Source organism: Plecotus auritus, assembly GCF_963455305.1.
Source record: "Plecotus auritus genome assembly, chromosome: 2".
Lineage (NCBI taxonomy): Eukaryota > Metazoa > Chordata > Mammalia > Chiroptera > Vespertilionidae > Plecotus > Plecotus auritus.
This window is the reverse complement of record NC_137771.1, coordinates 172834315-172853632: the sequence shown is the minus strand read 5'-3', so window position 1 is coordinate 172853632 and position 19318 is coordinate 172834315. Positions and strand designations below refer to the sequence as shown.

Here is a 19318-nt window from a genome sequence, read left to right as displayed (position 1 = left end):
AGAGATGTGGACATTTGCTCAAAACCAGAAATCTTGTGCCAAACAAAAAAGCAGGGAAAAAAAAAAAAGACTTTATATTACTACTAGAGACCCAGTGCACAAATTTGCGCACAGGTGGGGTCTAGCCAGCCTGGCCCTGATTGGGGCCCAATCAAAGCGGGTGGGAAAGGCCACAGGTGATTGGCCAGCAGGCCCTGCCCCCGATTGGAGTGGGGGGCCAATTGAGGTCAGGGCTGGCCATGAGGAGGGGCTGTGGGCCGGCCAACCCTGCCCCAAATCAGGGTGGGGGACCGGTTGGGGGCGGGGCCAGCCAAGGGGAGGAGCCGTGGGCAGTAGCCGCTGGCCTTGCCCCTGATCTGGGTGGTGGGAGCTGATCAGGGGTGGGGCCAGCCAGAGGAAGGGGCTGTGGGTGGTTGGCTGGCCAGCCCCGCCCCTGATTTTTGTGTGTGGGGGGTGATTGGGGGTGGGGCCAGCCAGCGGGAGGGGCCACAGGAGGTTGGCTGGCTGGCCCTGCCCCTAATCAGGGTGGGGGGGGTGATTGGGGGCAGGGCCTGCCAGGGGAAGGGGCTGCAGGAGGTTGGCCAGCCAGCCCCACCCCAGATCAGGCCGGTTTGCTGGCCACAATAAGCGTCATAGCGACAGGTTGTTCTGGTCATTACAGGGTTCTGGTTGCTGGCTTTTTATATATATAGATATTTCCAGCACTAAGTACACATATCTAGATACAAATATTATGGGTAAGATCATAAATTGCCCATGATTTTTTAAAAATAAGTTTTTATTAATTTCAGAGATAGGAAGGGTTAGAGAAAGGAAAGGAGAGAGAGAGAAACATCAATGATGATAGAGAATCATTCATCAGCTGCCTCCTACACACCCACTACTGGGGATTAAGCCCGAAACCTGGTCATGTGCCCTCAGCAGGAATGGAACCCTGACCTCCTAGGCTCCATCACTAAGCCACACAGGCCAGGCTGCCCATGATTTTTCCCCTGTGATTTTTTAAGCAAAAATTGAGATAAAAATGTTTTAAGTTTGCACTGAGCCATTTTGGGACATGCCCCCAAATCAGTCAACTATTCTCACATGCCAGGGCTGTGGGCTCAATCCCCAGTAGGGGGTGTGCAGGCAGCCAATCAATGATTCTCTCATCACTGATGTTTCTATCTCTCTCTCCCTCTCCTTTCCTCTCTGAAATCAATAAAAATATATTAAAAGAAGAAATAAAGCACTTTAGTGGAAAAGTTTAAAAATCGATGCCAGATGACCTTCAAGGTTCCTCTTAAATCCCCAGCATTTTCTCAACAGAGTTTCCAACGCATAAAAACTCAAAATCAACTGCAATTAAATGAAAAAAGTTAGATGCACTGAAACAAACTGGATAAGAAAAATATAAGGAGATGAGACATCAAATTCCTTCTTTTAGGTCCCCAACTGTTATGCTGGGCACTTTACCTTTCTTTTTAGCATACGACTCTTTCCTCTCTTATATATATATGTAAATAATTGATTTTTTACAGAGAGGAAGAGAGAGGAATAGAGAGTTAGAACCATCGATGAGAGAGAAACATCAATCAGTTGCCTCCTGCACACACCCTACTGGGTATGTGCCCGAAACCAAGGTACATGCCCTTGACTGGAATTGAACCTGGGACCCTTGAGTCCGCAGTCGATGCTCTATCCACTGAGTCAAACCGGTTAGGGCTCTTTCCTCTTTTTAAGAACAATAATGAGAATGGTCATAATTTCTTTAAGGAACTTTTACCATAACTATTTACATTATTTAAATATCTACAGGTATGGGAGGATTCTGAATTGGAATTCTTTCTATCAGTACTCAAAATGAACCTCTCTTACACATTTTTGTACATTTTTTTGAGCATCTTTAAAACTTAGATGGGTGCCCTGACCGGTTTGGCTCAGTGGATAGAGCGTTGGCCTGCAGACTGAAGGGTCCCAGGTTCGATTCCAGTCAAGGGCATGTACCTTGGTTGGGAGCACATCCCCAATAGGGAGTGTGCAAGAGGCAGCTGATCGATGTTTCTCTCTCATTGATGTTTCTAACTCTCTCTCTCCCTTCCTCTCTGTAAAAAATCAATAAAATATATTTTAAAAATAAATAAAATAAATAAAAAGTAGATGGGCACAGTAAAGGCAGACAAATAAAATAAAATGAAAGAAGCTCGGTATGGTATATGAGTATCATCTAGAAAGAAAAACCCAGATGGATCTCGCTCTGGTCTTCTGATCTGAAAGCCTTGAGATGAAGAATTTATTCAAACTGAGAGACACTGGGCTTTCTTAATCTTACACCATTAAACATTTGAGTCACCAGACTCCCCTGTTCTATTTCTTTCTCCACCCCCATTTTTATTGAGATATAATTGACGTATAAATTTATATTAGTTTCAGATGCACAAAATGATTTGACATATGTATATATTGCAAGCTGATTACTACAATAAGTTTAGTAAATATTCATCACCTCACATAGTTACAATTTTTTAATGAGAATTTTAAGACACACTTAGCAACTTTCAAATAAACATACAGTATTGTTAACTATAGTCACCACACTGCATATTACATCCTCAGAACTTATTTATTATTTTTTCTTTTTTTTCCCTCTCCTCAGAACTTATTTACCTTATGACTGTACCTCTGGACTACCTTTACCCATTTCCCCCACCCCCCACCTCTGGCAACCAACAATCTGTTCTCTGTTGCTATGAGTTTGGGTTTCTCAGATTCACATATAAGTGAGATCATACAGTATTTGTCTTTTACTGTCTGACTTATTACACTTAGCAAAATGCCCTCAAGGTCCATCCATGCTGTTGCAAATGGCAAGATTTTCTTCTTTATGGCTTAATAATATTCCATTGTATGTGTGTATCAATATCACATTTACTTTTCTTGTCGTTGTTGTTAATCCTCACCCAAGGATATTTTTCCACTGACTTTTAGAGAGAGTGGAAGAGGGGGTGGGGGAGACAGAGACAGAGAAACATCAATGTGAGAGAGACACATCAACTGGTTGCCTCCCGCACGGGCCTCAAGAGGGGCTGGGGATCGAACCCGCAACCGAGGTATGTGCCCTTGACCAAAATCGAACCTGAGGCCCTTCAGTCCAAGGGCGGACACTCTACCCACTGAGCCAATCTAGCTAGGGCTATCACATTTACTTTATCCATTAATCTGTCAGTGCGCACATAGGTTGCTTCCACGTCTTGGCTATTGTAAATAATGCTTCAATAAACACAGGGGTGCAGATGTCTTTTTTTTTTTTAAATCAATACATATTTTGAGATAGTGATTTTGTTACCTTTAGCTATATACCCAGAAGAATTGCTGGATCATATAGTTATATTTTAAATATTTTGGGGAATCTCCATACTTTTTCCATTGTGGCTACACCAATTTATAATCCCACCAATGGTACACAAGAATCCCCTTTTCTCCACATCCTCACCAACACCTGTTATCTCTTGTCTTTTTGATGCTAGCTCTTCTAACAGGTGTGAGGTGACATCTCATTGTGTGTGTTTTTTTAAATATGTTTTTATTGATTTGAAAGAGAGAGAGAGAGAAACATCGATTGGCTACCTTCCATAAGCCCCCTCCTGGGGATCAAGCCTGCAACCCAGCCAAGTGCCCTGACTGGTATGACACTCATCCAACTGAGCCACCCCAGCCAGGGCTCATTGTGGTTTTGATATGCATTTCCCTGGTGATCAGTGATGTGGAAAACTTTTCATGTACTTATTGGCAATTTCCCTGTTCTGTTTCTATATCAACTCTGAGAGATATCTCAAGATAACTAAGATGTACACAGGACTGAGGTGGTCATAAAAATGTCATTTATTGTTGTACTGTGAGAAACTGCCATTACAGAGGCCAACTGACTGCCAACTTTCACTTGACTCTCCATCTCCTATGCTTCCTCAGAGCTAATCTGACCAGTTCTGACTGATACAGTTTTTACATCCCAACAAGTTACAATCAAGTCTTGCAGGCCTGACAGCCAGTCTGGTTCCTCAAGTTACTATACATATGTGTGTTCTGTTTCATTCTTTACTGATCTTACAAGCTTAACTGTCAAAGAACATCATGATAAATCCTGAAAGCAGACACCAAGTACCTTATCATCATCCTAGGGCTTTGGTTCCAAAATGATGCAAAAAGCACTGAAATCCTAGAAACCTTGAGCATTCAGATCTACTGACAACTTCTCTGGACAAAACTAAAGAATTTTTTTTCCCCACAATAAAGTGTCCCCGAGATCCAAAGCTACCAAAGAATGTGCCTCTTGCTATAAGATACATCAAAACATCTATATTTGGTGCATGCTCATGTAGAAGAAAAGTAAATCTAAAAATTTTTTTTATTTATATAGCTAGTCTGTTTAGTGTTTTTACCTTTTTTAGGGTCCTTTAATCTAATTATATAGTTATCATTTTCAGAGTTGAAATACTAAATTCAATTGAAGCCCATACACAGTGGTTGGATTAATCCTTTCATACCTGAATCTAACATGCAAATAAGCAGATCACCAAGAGAAATCAAATACCCCTCCTCATTTGTTAACCACAGTATTTCTTAGGTTAAACCCATTTGATAGTAATTCTTTGGATGGTATCACCCTGTATTCACATGTAACCTTTATCTGGGCACAGGTCAGGACTTCGAAGTTATTAGGTTCAAAGCACCCATTGCAGAGCCACTTCTGCAAATATACAGAGTGTTCTCCTTTATTCATCATAAATTAAAAGCAGTCTTTCTAAGCTGCTTACCCTGTGCCAAGGAAGAACCAGGCCTAAATGGTAAGGGCCAGCATAATCCATCTCTACCTCAATCATTTTCATTAACAAACAGTAAAGCCAATCTCAGAATAAAGTCCTACCTGTTTTCTTTTGGGAGGATTTTGACTACATTCCTCCTTTAAAGAGGAACAGGAATTGCTTAAGCAACTCAAATAGGGATATTCAAGGAAAAACAATTTTCCTAAATGCCAACTCATTCTTAAGGGTGTCAAATCACAATCAGCAGTGACACTCAAGGTAGAAACAAAAAAGTTATAAGCATATGTTATTTTTTAAAGTGTTACACTAAATAAGTAAAATAAATAGTACATAAGTAAGTATGATGCAATTTTAAAGTGAGCCTCAATCCAAGAAATATATATATTGGCCTATCTTCAATCCCCAATGCTCTTTTTCATGGTAAAAGGAAATAGCTTCAACTTATTGGCATAGCCCCTCTAACAGTGTGCCATTTATGTGAAACGAATGGTGGTATCTACCTGAGATAAGAGTTGAAAACCAGGTTGACTCAAATCAGGTAATGATTTGATCCCTGGAATGTGAGGACAGCTATGTGACAGCTGTGGAATATCACGAAATCATTAAAATTTATGATTAGGAAGTTCCCAAGCTAATAATAGTAGATTAAAGTATAAAAAGCAGAATATAAAATTATTTTGCTATTTGTGATCTCAACATAGAAATAAGAAATAATACGTTAATAATGGTTACATTTGATTATATGAGGGAAAATAGAGAAAAGTTGTGTAGGCCTTCATTGAGGCTATCAATTAAAGAAAGATTAATAATCTGAACAAAGTAAGCAAGAAGCTGAAAAGTATCATGAGGATTTTTTAAATAATCAAGTATCAAGGGCATCTTGTGCTGAAAGATTGTGGTGAGGCAAGCACCTGGTACTTTTAATGCCAGAAAGCACTTCCTGGAAAGACGTAATGGATTCTTTCTTAAAGTACAGGAAAACATAATTAAGTAAAATAATTATTGGTAACACTGAGGTGGCAATTTTCTTCTTATCTGGCTCCATATTTTCTGTTTTTAATTATATAGTATTTACCTTGTAGCATATGAAGTTAAGTATTTATGTTTTAAAAATAAACAATATGCTTATAGAAAAAACACACACTTGACTCTATTATAAGTCTCCACTCTGGTGCACCTAGGAGAACCTAATCACTGGCCAGTTCCATCCCTTTAATGGCTGACAGCAGAATCTCAATGTTCAGGAGAGAATAAGCAGTACTTGTAGGCATGCTTAGTAACTTCATACCTATTCAAAAAATGCCTCACCAATCACACTAAATTTGAATGATATCAAATTTATTGAATTTCAACAACGAGCAGGTTTAACAAAAGTAAAATCCCTTATGTTAGAAACCTAACCACCAATGGTGTACCAACTCCTTACCCAATCTAAATACCAACTTTCCTGCTAAGTATTCTGAATTTGAATACAGTCTTTCCCTCTCTCTCTCTCTCTCTCTCTCTCTCTCTCTCTCTCTCTCTCTCTCTCAAGTAAGCCCAATCCAGAGGAACAAAAAGCATGTAAGCATGCTGTAGTTGTTTCCTGAAAAATTCAAGATTTACATCTATAGCAGCATTGTTCAATCACATTTTCTGTGATGCTGGAAATGTTCTATATCTGTGTTGTCCAATATGGCAGCCACTAGCCGCTGTGACCATTAAGCATTTGAAGTCTGGGTAGTGTGACTAAAGAATTGAAATTTTCAATTGTATTTAATTTTAATTAATTTAAACTTAAATAACTATATGACTAGTGGTTATCACTTGGATGGGGCTGTTCTATGGCCGCCCAGATAGGTTGGTGAAACTTAATGAAGATTACAAAACAAAACAAAATCCATTTAGTGGAAGAAGTAATAAAGCAGCTATAAAAAGCAAAAACAGCTGTGGGGAGGGTAGATACTAAAAAACTTCAGCTCTGGGTCCCTGCTGTCAGCTGATACGCCTCCCCTTCCTGGGTTCTGACAATAGCATTTGTCCCCCAAAAAAACTTCAGGAGAATGTTTCTGTGGGTTCTTTTTGTATTAATAATTGGACTAGCAGTATGGATTGCTCAAAAGCCATGTAATCATCCTACTTTGCTGCCAGTGCTGTATAAACTGTCAACTCCTGGCATGGTCAATGAATAGGGACAAAAGAGGCCCTTTCTTTCAATGGCATCTGCCCAACTATGAGACATGACCAAATCATTACCATTTTCATCCCTTGAACAAATATTACTGAACGTAATATTTGCATGTCAGGCAAATATGCTAGGCTTATTATGGTGGTTAAAGAGGAGTCCCCATCTCTCAAGGCATTCAGAATGCAATGGGGAAAATGGGCACTTACATAAAATGCTATGAAGTGAGAAATGCTATAATAAGAGATGAAAAAGGACAGGTAAGGGATGCCTTCCAAAGGGACATTATTTAAAGGATGACTAAGAGATCTTCAGGCAAAGAAGGAGGTATTACAGGGAATGTTGAGGAGCAACAATGAGAATGGTGATATAGAATAAATGCATGGCTTTATAATTGGGAGCTTCATAGGGACTAAAGTTCAAATTGAATACTAGGGAAGGAGTTTTGACTATTTTATATTTTTAATGAGAAGCCACTGAATATTTCTGAGCAAATTACTTTTGTAACTTTGCTTCTGAAAAAATTAAGCTAGGAGCAGTGTGGAGGCTGTCTGGAATTGGGGGACTGAGTTCAGATTGGGAGATTAGTTCAGAGGCTACTGAGATAATCCACAATGACAGATAATAAGGGTCTTCAGTGAATATATTATTTATATCTGCCCAGAATGCACGTCCCTTTCTTTTGGTAACAGGTCCCTAATTTTCCATAGGGAAATCACACCTCTGCCACTTAGTCTGGTCCATGGAGTTCTAAGGAAGTATCACACTGCCCTGGACCCGGGGTTGGGCACATAGTTGAGTCCTGACTCAGCTGCATATTCCATACCCTGAAACAGGAACATAAGTCATGTCCATCTAAAAAGAGTCAGTCCAGAATTTTTGCTTTTGCCATACCTATTGAGACTGCATTCTTTATTTATTTATTTTAGTTGGGATTGCTAAAGTTCAATTTGCTCAGGGTTGCCCTGTAGAAAAGTCTGCCTGAGAATGAAGCCAACATACCAGAATAAAGGCCACATAGATAGGGACAAATTTTTGTTTAAGCACACACCTACATTTGGCCATTCCTGAAACATTACTACTCTCTGGTTGTTGTTGTTGTTTTCATTAATATAACACAATATATTTGGAAACAGAGAAAAAAAAAATGAAGCTTCAAGATAAAAATCGGGAACAGAATTTAGAGGACTTGGTGACTGCTTGGATATGGAAAATGAAGAGGGAAGAATCAAATTTCACTCTGACGCTTCTGGCTTGGTTGATTGAGTGGAAAATTCTATTAACTAAGATAGAGAACAAAAGAGGAAAAGGTTCTGATCAGTGGAATGCGTTCAGTTTGGAGACACTATCTACATCACCACACCAGGAAAACTGCACAGGTAGCTGGGTTCCAAGCTCAGAAACAGACTGTATAGGCCAAGGCAGTCTAGTGTAACAAAGCAATGCTAGAAGAACCATTCCTTTAACTGTTTAGTACTTTCACCGGAAAATCTCCAAAAAAAAAAAACAAAACACCCAAAAACTGGCATTTAGGAAACCCTAGGAAAAATGAAACATCATCTCTAAGCACTACAGCATTCTGCTGGAGTGATAACTAGCTAAGTGGAAAACAAGAAGGGACATAACTACACTCCAGGGATAAAGTTAAAAGCTAGGCCAACACCCCACTCCTCAGTGTGCCCAACTGAGATAGAGGAGTCATGGAAGGAGGAAGAGTAGGCTATACCAGTGGTCGGCAAACTCATTAGTCAACAGAGCCAAATATCAACAGTACAACGATTGAAATTTCTTTTGAGAGCCAAATTTTTTAAACTTAAACTTCTTCTAACGCCACTTCTTCAAAATAGACTCGCCCAGGCCGTTTATTTTGTGGAAGAGCCACACTCAAGGGCCCAAAGAGCCGCATGTGGCCCACGAGCCGCGGTTTGCCGACCACGGGGCTATACCATTGCAAACAGTACCAAAAGAACACACACACACACACACACACACACACACACACACACACACACACACACACCTTGCTTCAAGAAAACTGGGGAGGGGACAGAAGTAGTCATTTTTTTGCACTTAGTATATACCAGGCACTCTGTGAGGAACTTTATGCACATTATCTTACAGAATCCTCACAACTTACCAGTCAGTAAGGCATCATTCTTCCTACTCAGACAGGATGAACCAAGTTAAGCAGTAGAACAAGGATTCAAATGCAGGCTATAAAAGGATTCTGTCTATAAAGCTTATGCACATTTCACTACAACAACTGTTTTCAGAAAATATATTGAAAAGTTGTATTTTAAAAAAATGATGCCATCTCATCAAGATTTTTTGTGAATTAGGTGTTTTATTGGCCACAGACAGGTTTGGTTTGCACTAACCCAGCCACAATGCCTCAATTCTCAGGTACAAGGCATGCATTTATCAGTTGTCTCTCTAGAGCTAAGGAGGCCATCAATGCCATGAAGCCTCACTAAACAACATATTCTGAGTTAACAACCACCAATAGAGAATAGGCTATAGCAACAATATAAGTGGCTTTATGGGGATAATCCCACTGCTGAAATTAAGTCTTGACTAGAGTTCCTTGGTTGAGAGTCAAGCATGGATGAACAAACACAACAGAAAAAGACTCACAGACATAGAGAACAAACTGAGGGCTACCAGATGGGAGGGGGTTGGGGAGACTGAGTGAAAAAGGTGAAGAGATTAAGAAATACAAATTGGTAGTTACAGAATGTCATGGGGATTTAAGTACAGCATAGGGAACATAGTCAATAACATTGTAATAACTATGTATGATGTCTGGTGGGTATTAGAATTATTAGAGGGATCACCTTGTCTGACCACTATGCTGTACACCTGAAACTAATTGAAAGATAAATAGTCAAGCATGGAAAGAGTAACAGGAAAACATACCTGCAAAGGAGCTATCCTACTGGCCTGAATGTCAGGCAAAGAATGCTATAAAGTTCACTATCTTATACATTTCTTTCTCACTATACATTAGCAAAGTGAGAGGCAGCATAGCATAGGAATCAAAAGTGCAGACTCTGGAGCCAGATTGCCTGGGTTTTAATTCCAGTTCCATCAAGGATTCACTATATGACCTTAGCATGTTATTTATCCTATGTCTCAGTTTTCTTATCTGTTAAATAGTGACAATAGAGTATCTTATCCACTTGTTATGACGATTAAATAAGTTTACCTGTAAGAATCCTATGCAGTCCTGGCATGTGGTAAATAAGTGTTTCTTAAATATATTAAGTAAATAACTAACCCAGCTATGGGGAGAAAATTTGAACTTGAATTTTTATTTTCTTCTAGCACATAAACTGGTAGAAGAAAATAAAAATAACCTTAAGACTTATTTAGAATTTATATGGGGTTTCTTACATGAAGCATTTCACAGCCATCTGGAGGAAGAATAGATAGCCAAATATATACAAGCAGAAACTGAAACATGGAAAAGGGAAGTAAGATGTTCGGTTTCACTAACACATCATTCATAGATCTCAGCCAAGAAACCCAGTGTCCTGACTGTCCAGGTTTTGTACAGCAGACGACAGGCTAACAGTGCACTTAAACAGCCAGGTCTTCACCCAGACATATCTCATTAATTTCCCCTTACTGACATTTTCTCAGAGGTAAATATTCTACATCCAGTCTTTAGACCCCAGCTGCCCCTGACACCATAACTGTATCTGAATGTTTTTAAAAGTCAAACAAGACTCCCTTAAGCCACAGTCTTGCTCTATCCTGCCACCATTGCTGATTGTTAAAAGGTTAAGATTAGCGTTATTAATGAAGCAAACCCTAAATATGGGATGCACCTCTATATAAGTCACTATTTAAAGTAGTTTTTGCCCTGGCCATTGTGGCTCAGTTGGTTCGAGCGTTGTCATGCACTGAAAGGTTGAGGGTTTGCCGAAACCGGTTTGGCTCAGTGGATTGAGCGTCAGCCTGTGGACTGAAGGGTCCCGGGTTCGATTCCGATCAAGGGCATGTACCTTGGTTGCGGGTACATCCCCAGTAGGGGGTGTGTAGGAGGCAGCTGATTGATGTTTCTCTCTCATCGATGTTTCTAGCTCTCTATCCCTCTCCCTTCCTCTCTGTAAAATATCAATAAAAAGAAAGGTTGAGGGTTTGATTCCCTGGTCAGGCACATACCCAAGTTGCAGGTTTGGTCCCTGGTTGGGTCGCATAGGAGAGGCAACCAACCTATGTTTCTCTCTCACATTGATGTGTGTGCGTGTGCGCGTGTGTGTGTGTTTCTCTATCTCCCTTCCTCTCTCTCCCTTCCTCTCTCTAAAATCAATAAACATGTCCTCGGGTGAGGATTAAAAATAATCATAAATAAAATAGTTTTAAAAATCTTAAACCCTTTAATTTCTAGAAACTATGAACTTGATGACAATAGTTCCATATAAATAAATGTGAAATTGCTTAGTTGCAGCTGTGAGGAAGAAGTGAAGGGTTTGAAAATGAGAAGGAAATGACAGAGGTCCTGCCACTCTCTGACAGGGATCCAGCATTGACAAAGGGCAGGCACACAATTTCCAAGTCTCATTGGCAAGCCCCCTCCCAACACTACTGCCGTTACAATGGCCGGCTTTCATCCACAGTCTCGCCTTCCTCCTCACACTCATCGCTGCCTGAGCTTCTTTCTAGGACACTTACAGTGCCTAACCTTTGCTCCCAGAAATTTTCACAACGTCAACCTTCGCAATATTGGCCCGACTTGCTTGCTGTCACCGCGTTTCAGTCAGGGCACCAACCTTGTGTCCTCTTCCCATCTATAGGCTCTGGACTATAAAAACCTTGCTACAGTGCCCCTCATATTCACCTCTTCTGCAGCAACCACTTCTCCCACTGCCCTCAACATATCCTATCCACCCTCCCTCACCCTCAGTAAGCCGGTTCCCTCCTCCATCCTACCCACGCCCTGCCCGTCTCTGCTCTCAGAATGTCTTCCCAAACAAGTCGCCCACAGCAGTCACCCTCATGTCTATTGCACCTGGCACGTCTCCCCACGTTCTCCGAACCCTCCCAAGCCTCCCGGTGGTTAAGCTCATTTATTCGTCCCCCGATTCCCCGGCCCTTTCCCAGCCACCTGCTCTCCTCCGGCCGGCGCTCCTCACAGTCGCCAAGCTCCACTCCCGCACGCTCCGGCCCCATCCCGGGCTGCGACATCGCTTCCTCTCTGAAGAGAGGCGTCCCAGCCGCTTCGCCCCTCTGGGGTCCCGGAGGCCGCCCCCAGGAACAGAGAAGGGACCCAGGGCGGATAGGTTCACAGTGATGCACTACACCCGGATGACTGCAGCGGCAGTGAATGCTGCCTCAGCTGTGGTTTCTATCCCTGCCACCCCCACTTCCTACTCCAAAAACCACAACTCCCAGAAAGCACTGCGAAGGCCCGGCCGCTCCCGGCATGCACCGTTCTATCCAATCCGAAGCCACGCTGGACTGCGGACCCTGCCGGCGTGCTTGTGGGTGTGCACCAGGCTGAAACGCCCACCAACGCTAGTCTCAGGAGTCTCTATGGGTGTGGACCTTACACACTGCTGTCACTTTTCTCCTTGGGAACCCGACTCAGAGGTCTGGACTAGGAAATAACGCCAGTCTTATGGTTGACCCCACTTCAGCCTACACTGGTTTAACACTTGCTAGTGGTTTGGGGGGACTTAAAGCATTTTAATGAAGAGCTCACAAACTCAGAAGAGCAGAGGTTACTTTGGGAATCACAAAGGAAGAGCTGGAGGGAAAGGCTTTAGGGGAAGGTTCCCGGAGGACTGATGTCAGAGCCGTTTTTCTGGACGCTATGAGTTAGCCAGAAGAAGAGAAAGTGGAGAGAGCAACACAGCACTACTCTGCAAGGGAGGGATTTAGGTTAACATGAAAAAGTAGGTACTCTATTAAAAATAATGTATGACTTTTAGGAATTTTCAAACCTGAGGTCATATTTTGTGTGTTAAAAGTGAAATGAAAGAGACTTCTAATGCAAATTATGATTTCCAACTTCCATTTATATAAAAAATACTCTTTGTTCAAACTTTCTCATATTTTCCTAGTAAAAAGTTATACTTTGAAAGAAAAGGATCATTTTGGTCATTGGGATTTCACTTCCTTGTATTTCTATAAATGTATGAACTTCGTTTTTTGCCATACAGTATAATCCCAAATGATCTTAACATACGTTTACATGAAAGTTAGTCAGTTTCATCTGGAAATTTCAGAACTAAAATTGTAGTAAAAGTTCTGGAAAACAGGATTTTCCTCACATGTCCAAGTCTGGGTTTACATGTATTTTCTTTAAAGCACTCGGTTAATAAACATGACAATAACTTACACTAGCCATGTTTCCAACCCCTCCTCCCCCCACACACACATCCCTCTGTTTTTCCTCACCCCAGATAGCCATATTCTGAATCCCTTGTTTATGATTCCATTGTTTCCCTTTTTACATAGTTTCTTTGCATCTATCTATATTCCTAAAAAGTATTGGTTTTAAAATTTGTGTGTTTTAACTTTATACAAAGAGTATTAAGCTGTATTTATTTTGGGTGGCCTGCTTTTTTTCCTTAATACAACATTGATAAGATTTATTCATATTGTTATGTAGCACTATAATTCATTGATTTTGACTGCCGTTTAATAGTCCATTGGTTTATTTATACTGTCTTTCACTGATAGGCATTTGGATTGTTTCCAGGTTTTTGCTACTGCAAACAATGCTGCTATGAGTCTTCTTTTACATGTCTCCACTTGTATATAAACAAGGGTTTCTCTTGAGTACATACCTATATGTGGAATTGTGAGGTAATAGGGTTATTGTCTGTTCTCGCTTTTGTTTTGAACAGTGGGTTTGTAGGTGCACTGTTTTTAAAATAACTAATTGGTGCCCTGCCCTGTGTGGCTCAGTTAGTTGGACCATCGTCCTGCACACCAAAAGGTGATGGGTTCAAGTCCCAGTCAAGACACATGCCCAGGTTTCAGGTTCCATCCTGGGTTGGGGCACGTAAGGGAAGCAACCAATGGTATTTCTCTCTCTGATTGATATGTCTCTGTCTATCTCTTCCTTCCTCTCTCTAAAATCAGTAAGAAAAGAACTAAGTAGTTATTAAGTCATAACTAATTATGTTATTTAAAATAACTAACCATGTGAAAATTGGCCATGCATGAAAAATGATGGGTATGTCAGGAACCCAGGATTATGATTAATCCAATTGTGTGCATCCGGGGTCCAAATGAAAAAAAATTGTCAAATATGCAAAAATATCTAGCATCACGATTCAATAAATGAAATGGCCTTACTTAGCTACTGCTTTATGGATTAATATTTTAAAAGTCAAAAGCTTGAAATTTATTTGATCTTGATCAACTTTGTTGTCATGATCACCAGGATGCTATTTTTATGTAAACAGTAGTAGGTCCTAAAGAACCACTGGTAGAGCCTGGCCAATGTGGCTCACCAGTTGAGTGTTGACCCAGGAATTGACGCAGGTTCAATTCCCCGTCTGGGCACATGCTCAGGTTGCAGGTTCCAGCCCCAGTAGGAGCAGTGCAGGAGGCAGCCAGCCAATGATGTTCCTCTCTTATCATCGATGTTTCTATCTCTCTATCCCTCTCCCATCCTTTCTCTAAAAATCAACTTAAAGAAGCTTTTTTTTTTTAAGGAAAAAAAAATAGACCACTGGCAAAAAGCCAAATTCACTAGAAAATCAGTTATTTAAATAACAAATTTTTAAAAGCTCATTACATTTACCCATTTGACATAAACTTGGTTTTAAGAAATGGTCTTCATGCCCTAGCCAGCTTGGCTCAGTGGGTAGAGTCAGCCTGCGAACTGAAGGACCCTGGGTTCAATTCTGGTCAAGGGCACATGCCTGGGTTGTGGGCTCGGTCCCCGGGGGCATGCAGGAGGCAGCTGGTCAGTGGTTCTTTCTCTCATCATTGATGTTTCTGTCTCTCTCCCTCTTCCTTCCTCTCTGAAATCAATAAAAATATATATTTTTTAAAAGAAATAGTCTTCTTGAATATAGCAACAAATATCAATTATAGTCCTGAATATGTTTTTATTATATTCACTAAAATTATTCTTAGCACCATTTTGGAAAATATTCAAATTTTAAAAGCTAAGGGATGTCTCTCACTGGTCAAGTCAAAAACAATTTGAGCATCAAAATGAGTTCATTCATGATATGTATATAAAGCTACATTTTTCTCAAGCATATGTACAACCCCTACACTCTTCACCCCTTTGCTTTTCAGAAGATAATTTTTGAATGCAAAATGAGTATGAATTTTGCTGCTAAGAATAATTTTAGTGAATATAATAAAAACATATTCAGGACTATAATTGATATTTGTTGATATAGTCAAGAAGACTATTTCTTTTTTTTAATATATTTTTATTTATTTCAGAAAGGAAGGGAGAGAGACAGAAACATCAATAATGAGAGAGAACCACTATGGAAACTTAGATGTATATATAAGTAAGTGTGCAGCCCTAACCGGTTTGGCTCAGTGGATAGAGCGTCGGCCTGCAGACTGAAGAGTCCAGGTTCAATTCCGGTCAAGGGCATGTTCCTTGGTTGCAGGCACATCCCCAGTGGGGGGTGTGCAGGAGGCAGCTGATCGATGTTTCTCTCTCATCAATATTTCTAACTCTCTATTCCTCTCCTTTCCTCTCTGTAAAAAATCAATAAAATATATTTAAAAAAATAAGTGTGCAAATAAATACATAGAAAAAAAGAAGAAAGAAATGGGGGGAGGGAAATCTTTTTTTGTTTGTTTTGTTTTTTTTGGAAATACTTTTTTTTTTTTACAATTGAATGTCAGTTATGAAAGTAGAGAAGTAGAGGAATGATCGAATTAGACAAGCATTATTTTATAGCCACGATAGTAATTGATTCAGGCAAGAATTATCAATAGTTGCTAAAGCCATTAGTGAAAGCTGCTATTTACAGTCTCAAACTATATTTCTACAGATTACTTATAAATGGGAAAAAGGGGTACCTTTACAATGGAGAAATCTGGTGAACATCACCTTAACTAAGTAATTAAAATTAAGACCATTAGGAAGACAAAAAGATACCTTCCGGTGTTAAATACTGACAAGGATACCACATTACTTATCCTTGACAAATCTAATCACAGGGTGGCAATAAGACAAAACCAAATTGAAGGACAATCTATGCAACAACTGCCTTCAATGTTCAAAAATGTAAATTCCATAAAAGACAGAAAGGCAGACAAACTTTTTCAGATTAAATGAGACAAAAGAGGCTGGACAAAGAAATGCAACATGTGAACCTGGATTGGATTCTATATTGGAAAAAAATATTGCTATAAAAGATAATAATTTATTTATTAGGGTAATTGGCAAAATTTTAATATGAACTATATACATTAGAGAATAGAATTCAATCAATGTTAAATTTCCTAAATTTCATCATTTTAGCGTGGTTATGTAAACGGATATCCCTAGAGATATATTCTATAGAGTCATGATGTCTGCAACTCAGATTATCCAACAACAAATAGTATTAATTATAGCTAGCTAGCTATATAGAGAGAAAACTAATAATTGGTGAATCTTAGTGAAGGATAGATAAGCACTGGACTATTGTTACCACTTCTATCTAGATTTGAAAATGCTTTTTAAAAATAGGCACGGAATCCAAGGCTTGACTCTATAGCCACTCCCTACAAGTTAATTATGCAAAAATAGAAAAAGAGAAAGGGTAGTAGAGCAGAGTGAGGGGGACCAGGAGTGTTGGTGGGAATAAGACTGCAGCGTTAAATATAGGAGCAAGTCGCCTCTCTGAGAAGGTGAGGGTTGCAGAGAGGCTAGAATTGGAGGAGAGAAGTATCTGGATAGATACCTGAGGTGAGAGCATTCCAGGCAGAGGAGATAGCCATGCAAAGGCCCTGAGGCAGAAGCATGCCTGACACACTGGAGGAACAGCCAGGAGCCCAGTGGAGTGGGAGGAGATGGCCATTACAAGGATTTGAATTTAAGTTTGAGTGAAATAGGAGAGAAACCAAGATGGCGGCATAGGTAAACACCTAAACTGCTGCCTCGCACAACAATATCAAAACTACAACTAAAAGACAAAACGGACACCATCCAGAACCACAGGAAAGCTGGCTGAGTGGAAATTCTACAACTAGAAGGAAAGAGGAAAGCACATTGAGAATCAGAGGAGCTGCAAAAGGCTGAGGTACGGAGACGCGCGAGCGCATGGAGAGGATGGGCGGCTGAGTAAACGGGCGGCTGAGTGCGCAGCTGGCTTTCTAAAGCGGGAGGGAGACAGAAGCTCCTGACTGCGCTGAACTCCAGTTCCGGGCGAGTTTCTGGGAACCCAGATTCATTCAAGGAGAAACTGGACTGTCAGGAAAAGAGAAAGCACACTGAGACTAAGGGGAGCTGCAGAGGCAGAGGTCCGGAGGCATGTGCGCACAGAGAGGACTGATTGCTGAGTGCACAGGCGGCTGAGTGCGTGGCTGGCTTTCTAAAGCGGGAGGGAGACGGAAGCTCCCGACTATGCTGAACTCCAGTTCCTGGTGAGTTTCTAGGAACCCAGACTCATTTGGGGAGAAACTGAACTGGCAGCGGGCGAAACTTGAGGGCGGCTTTCTCTCAGAGGTGCTTACAGCGATTACTGAGGGACACTGAGACTCAGAGGCCTCATAGGGTAGGGCTGACGGGAAGCCAAGGTTGTCTGCTCCGCCCTGAGACTCCACCCCATCCAAGCTGAGCACAGAGGCTTTTGTAATTTTGCAAGTCTTGTCTCACAAGGGTGTCTCCAGCACAGAAGTTCTCCCAGCGTAGACACAGCTGATCCTCACAGCCAATTGGCCTGGAGGTCAATTCCTCCCAGTGATACCAACAACAATCAAGACTTAACTATAACACGGCTGTGTACACACAGTTCTCAAAGGGGTGCACCAAGAATGTCCACCTCAGGTAACTGGGGAGCTGAGCCACTGGGCCCTATAGGACACCTAGTACACTAAGCTACTCTACCAACTCAGGAAAGCAGCAAAAATGCGGAGACAAAGAAACAGATCACAAATGAAAGAAATGGAGGAAAGCAAATGACTGGATATAGAGTTCAAAACCACGGTTATAAGGTTTTTCAAGAATTTCCTAGAAAAGGCCGATAAATTTAGCGAGACCCTCGAGGATATGAAAAAGGACCAACTAGTAATTAAACATACCCTGACTGAAATAAAAAATATTATACAGAGACCTAACAGCAGACTAGAGGAACGCAAGAATCAAGTCAAAGATTTGAAATACAAAGAAGCAAAAGACACTCAAGCGGAAAAGCAAAAAGAAAAAAGACTCCAAAAATTTAAAGATAGTGTAAGAAGCCTCTGGGACAACCTCAAGCGTACCAACATCCGAATTATGGGGGTGCCAGAAGAAGAGAGAGAGCAAGATACTGAAAACCAATTAGAAGAAATAATGACTGAAAACTTCCCCACCTGGTGAAAGAAATAGAATTACAAGTCCAGGAAGCGCACAGAACCCCAAACAAAAGGAATCCAAAGAGGACCCACACCAAAACACATAATTAAAACGCCAAGAGCAAAAGACAAAGAGAGAATATTAAAAACAGCAAGAGAAAAACAGTTAATTACCTAAAGGGAGCACCCATACGATTGTCAGCTGATTTCTCAACAGAAACTATGCAGGCCAGATGGGAGTGGCAAGAAATATTCAAAGTGATGAATAGCAAGAACCTACAACCAAGATTACTCTACCCAGCAAAGCTATCATTCAGAATTGAAGGGCAGATAAAGAGCTTCACAGATAAGAAAAAGCTAAAGGAGTTCATCAACACCAAACCAGTATTATATGAAATGCTGAAAGGTACTCTTTAAGAAGAGGAAGAAGCCAAAACCGGTTTGGCTCAGTGGATAGAGCGTTGGCCTGCGGACTGAAGGGTCCCGGGTTCGATTCCGGTCAAGGGCATGTACCTTGGTTGCGGGCACATCCCTAGTGGGAGGTGTGCAGGAGGCAGCTGATCGATGTTTCTCTCTCATCGATGTTTCTAACTCTCTATCCCTCTCCCTTCCTCTCTGTGAAAAATCAATAAAATATATTTAAAAAAAAAAAAAGAAGAGGAAGAAGAAGAAAAAGGTAAAGATAAAAATTATGAACAACAAATACATATCAACAAGTGAATCTAAAAATCAAATGAATTAAAAATATGATGAACAGAATAAACTGGTGAATATAATAGAATCAGGGGCATAGAAAGGGAGTGGACTGACAATTCTCAGGGGGAAAGGGGTGTGGGGGGTGTGGGAAGAGACTGGACAAAAATTGTACACCTATGGA

The 19318-nt window shown here is 40.8% G+C and overlaps 1 protein-coding gene across 14 annotated transcripts in view; it reads right to left on the bottom strand.

Moving 5' to 3' along the window:
• The window catches only part of RUBCN (rubicon autophagy regulator), a 72214-nt gene that overhangs the window by 46596 nt on the left and 6300 nt on the right, over window positions 1–19318 (bottom strand). For 10 of the 14 annotated variants that reach the window (XM_080656618.1, XM_080656627.1, XM_080656629.1 and 7 more), the window contains exon 1: window positions 12077–12345. The exons of the other annotated variants lie outside the window; for them this stretch is intronic. In XM_080656618.1, the coding sequence (XP_080512744.1) occupies window positions 12077–12156 (80 nt within the window). In that variant the 5' untranslated portion in view covers window positions 12157–12345. Of the gene's footprint in view, window positions 1–12076; window positions 12346–19318 lie in introns of those variants that run through there. 14 annotated transcript variants of the gene reach the window in all.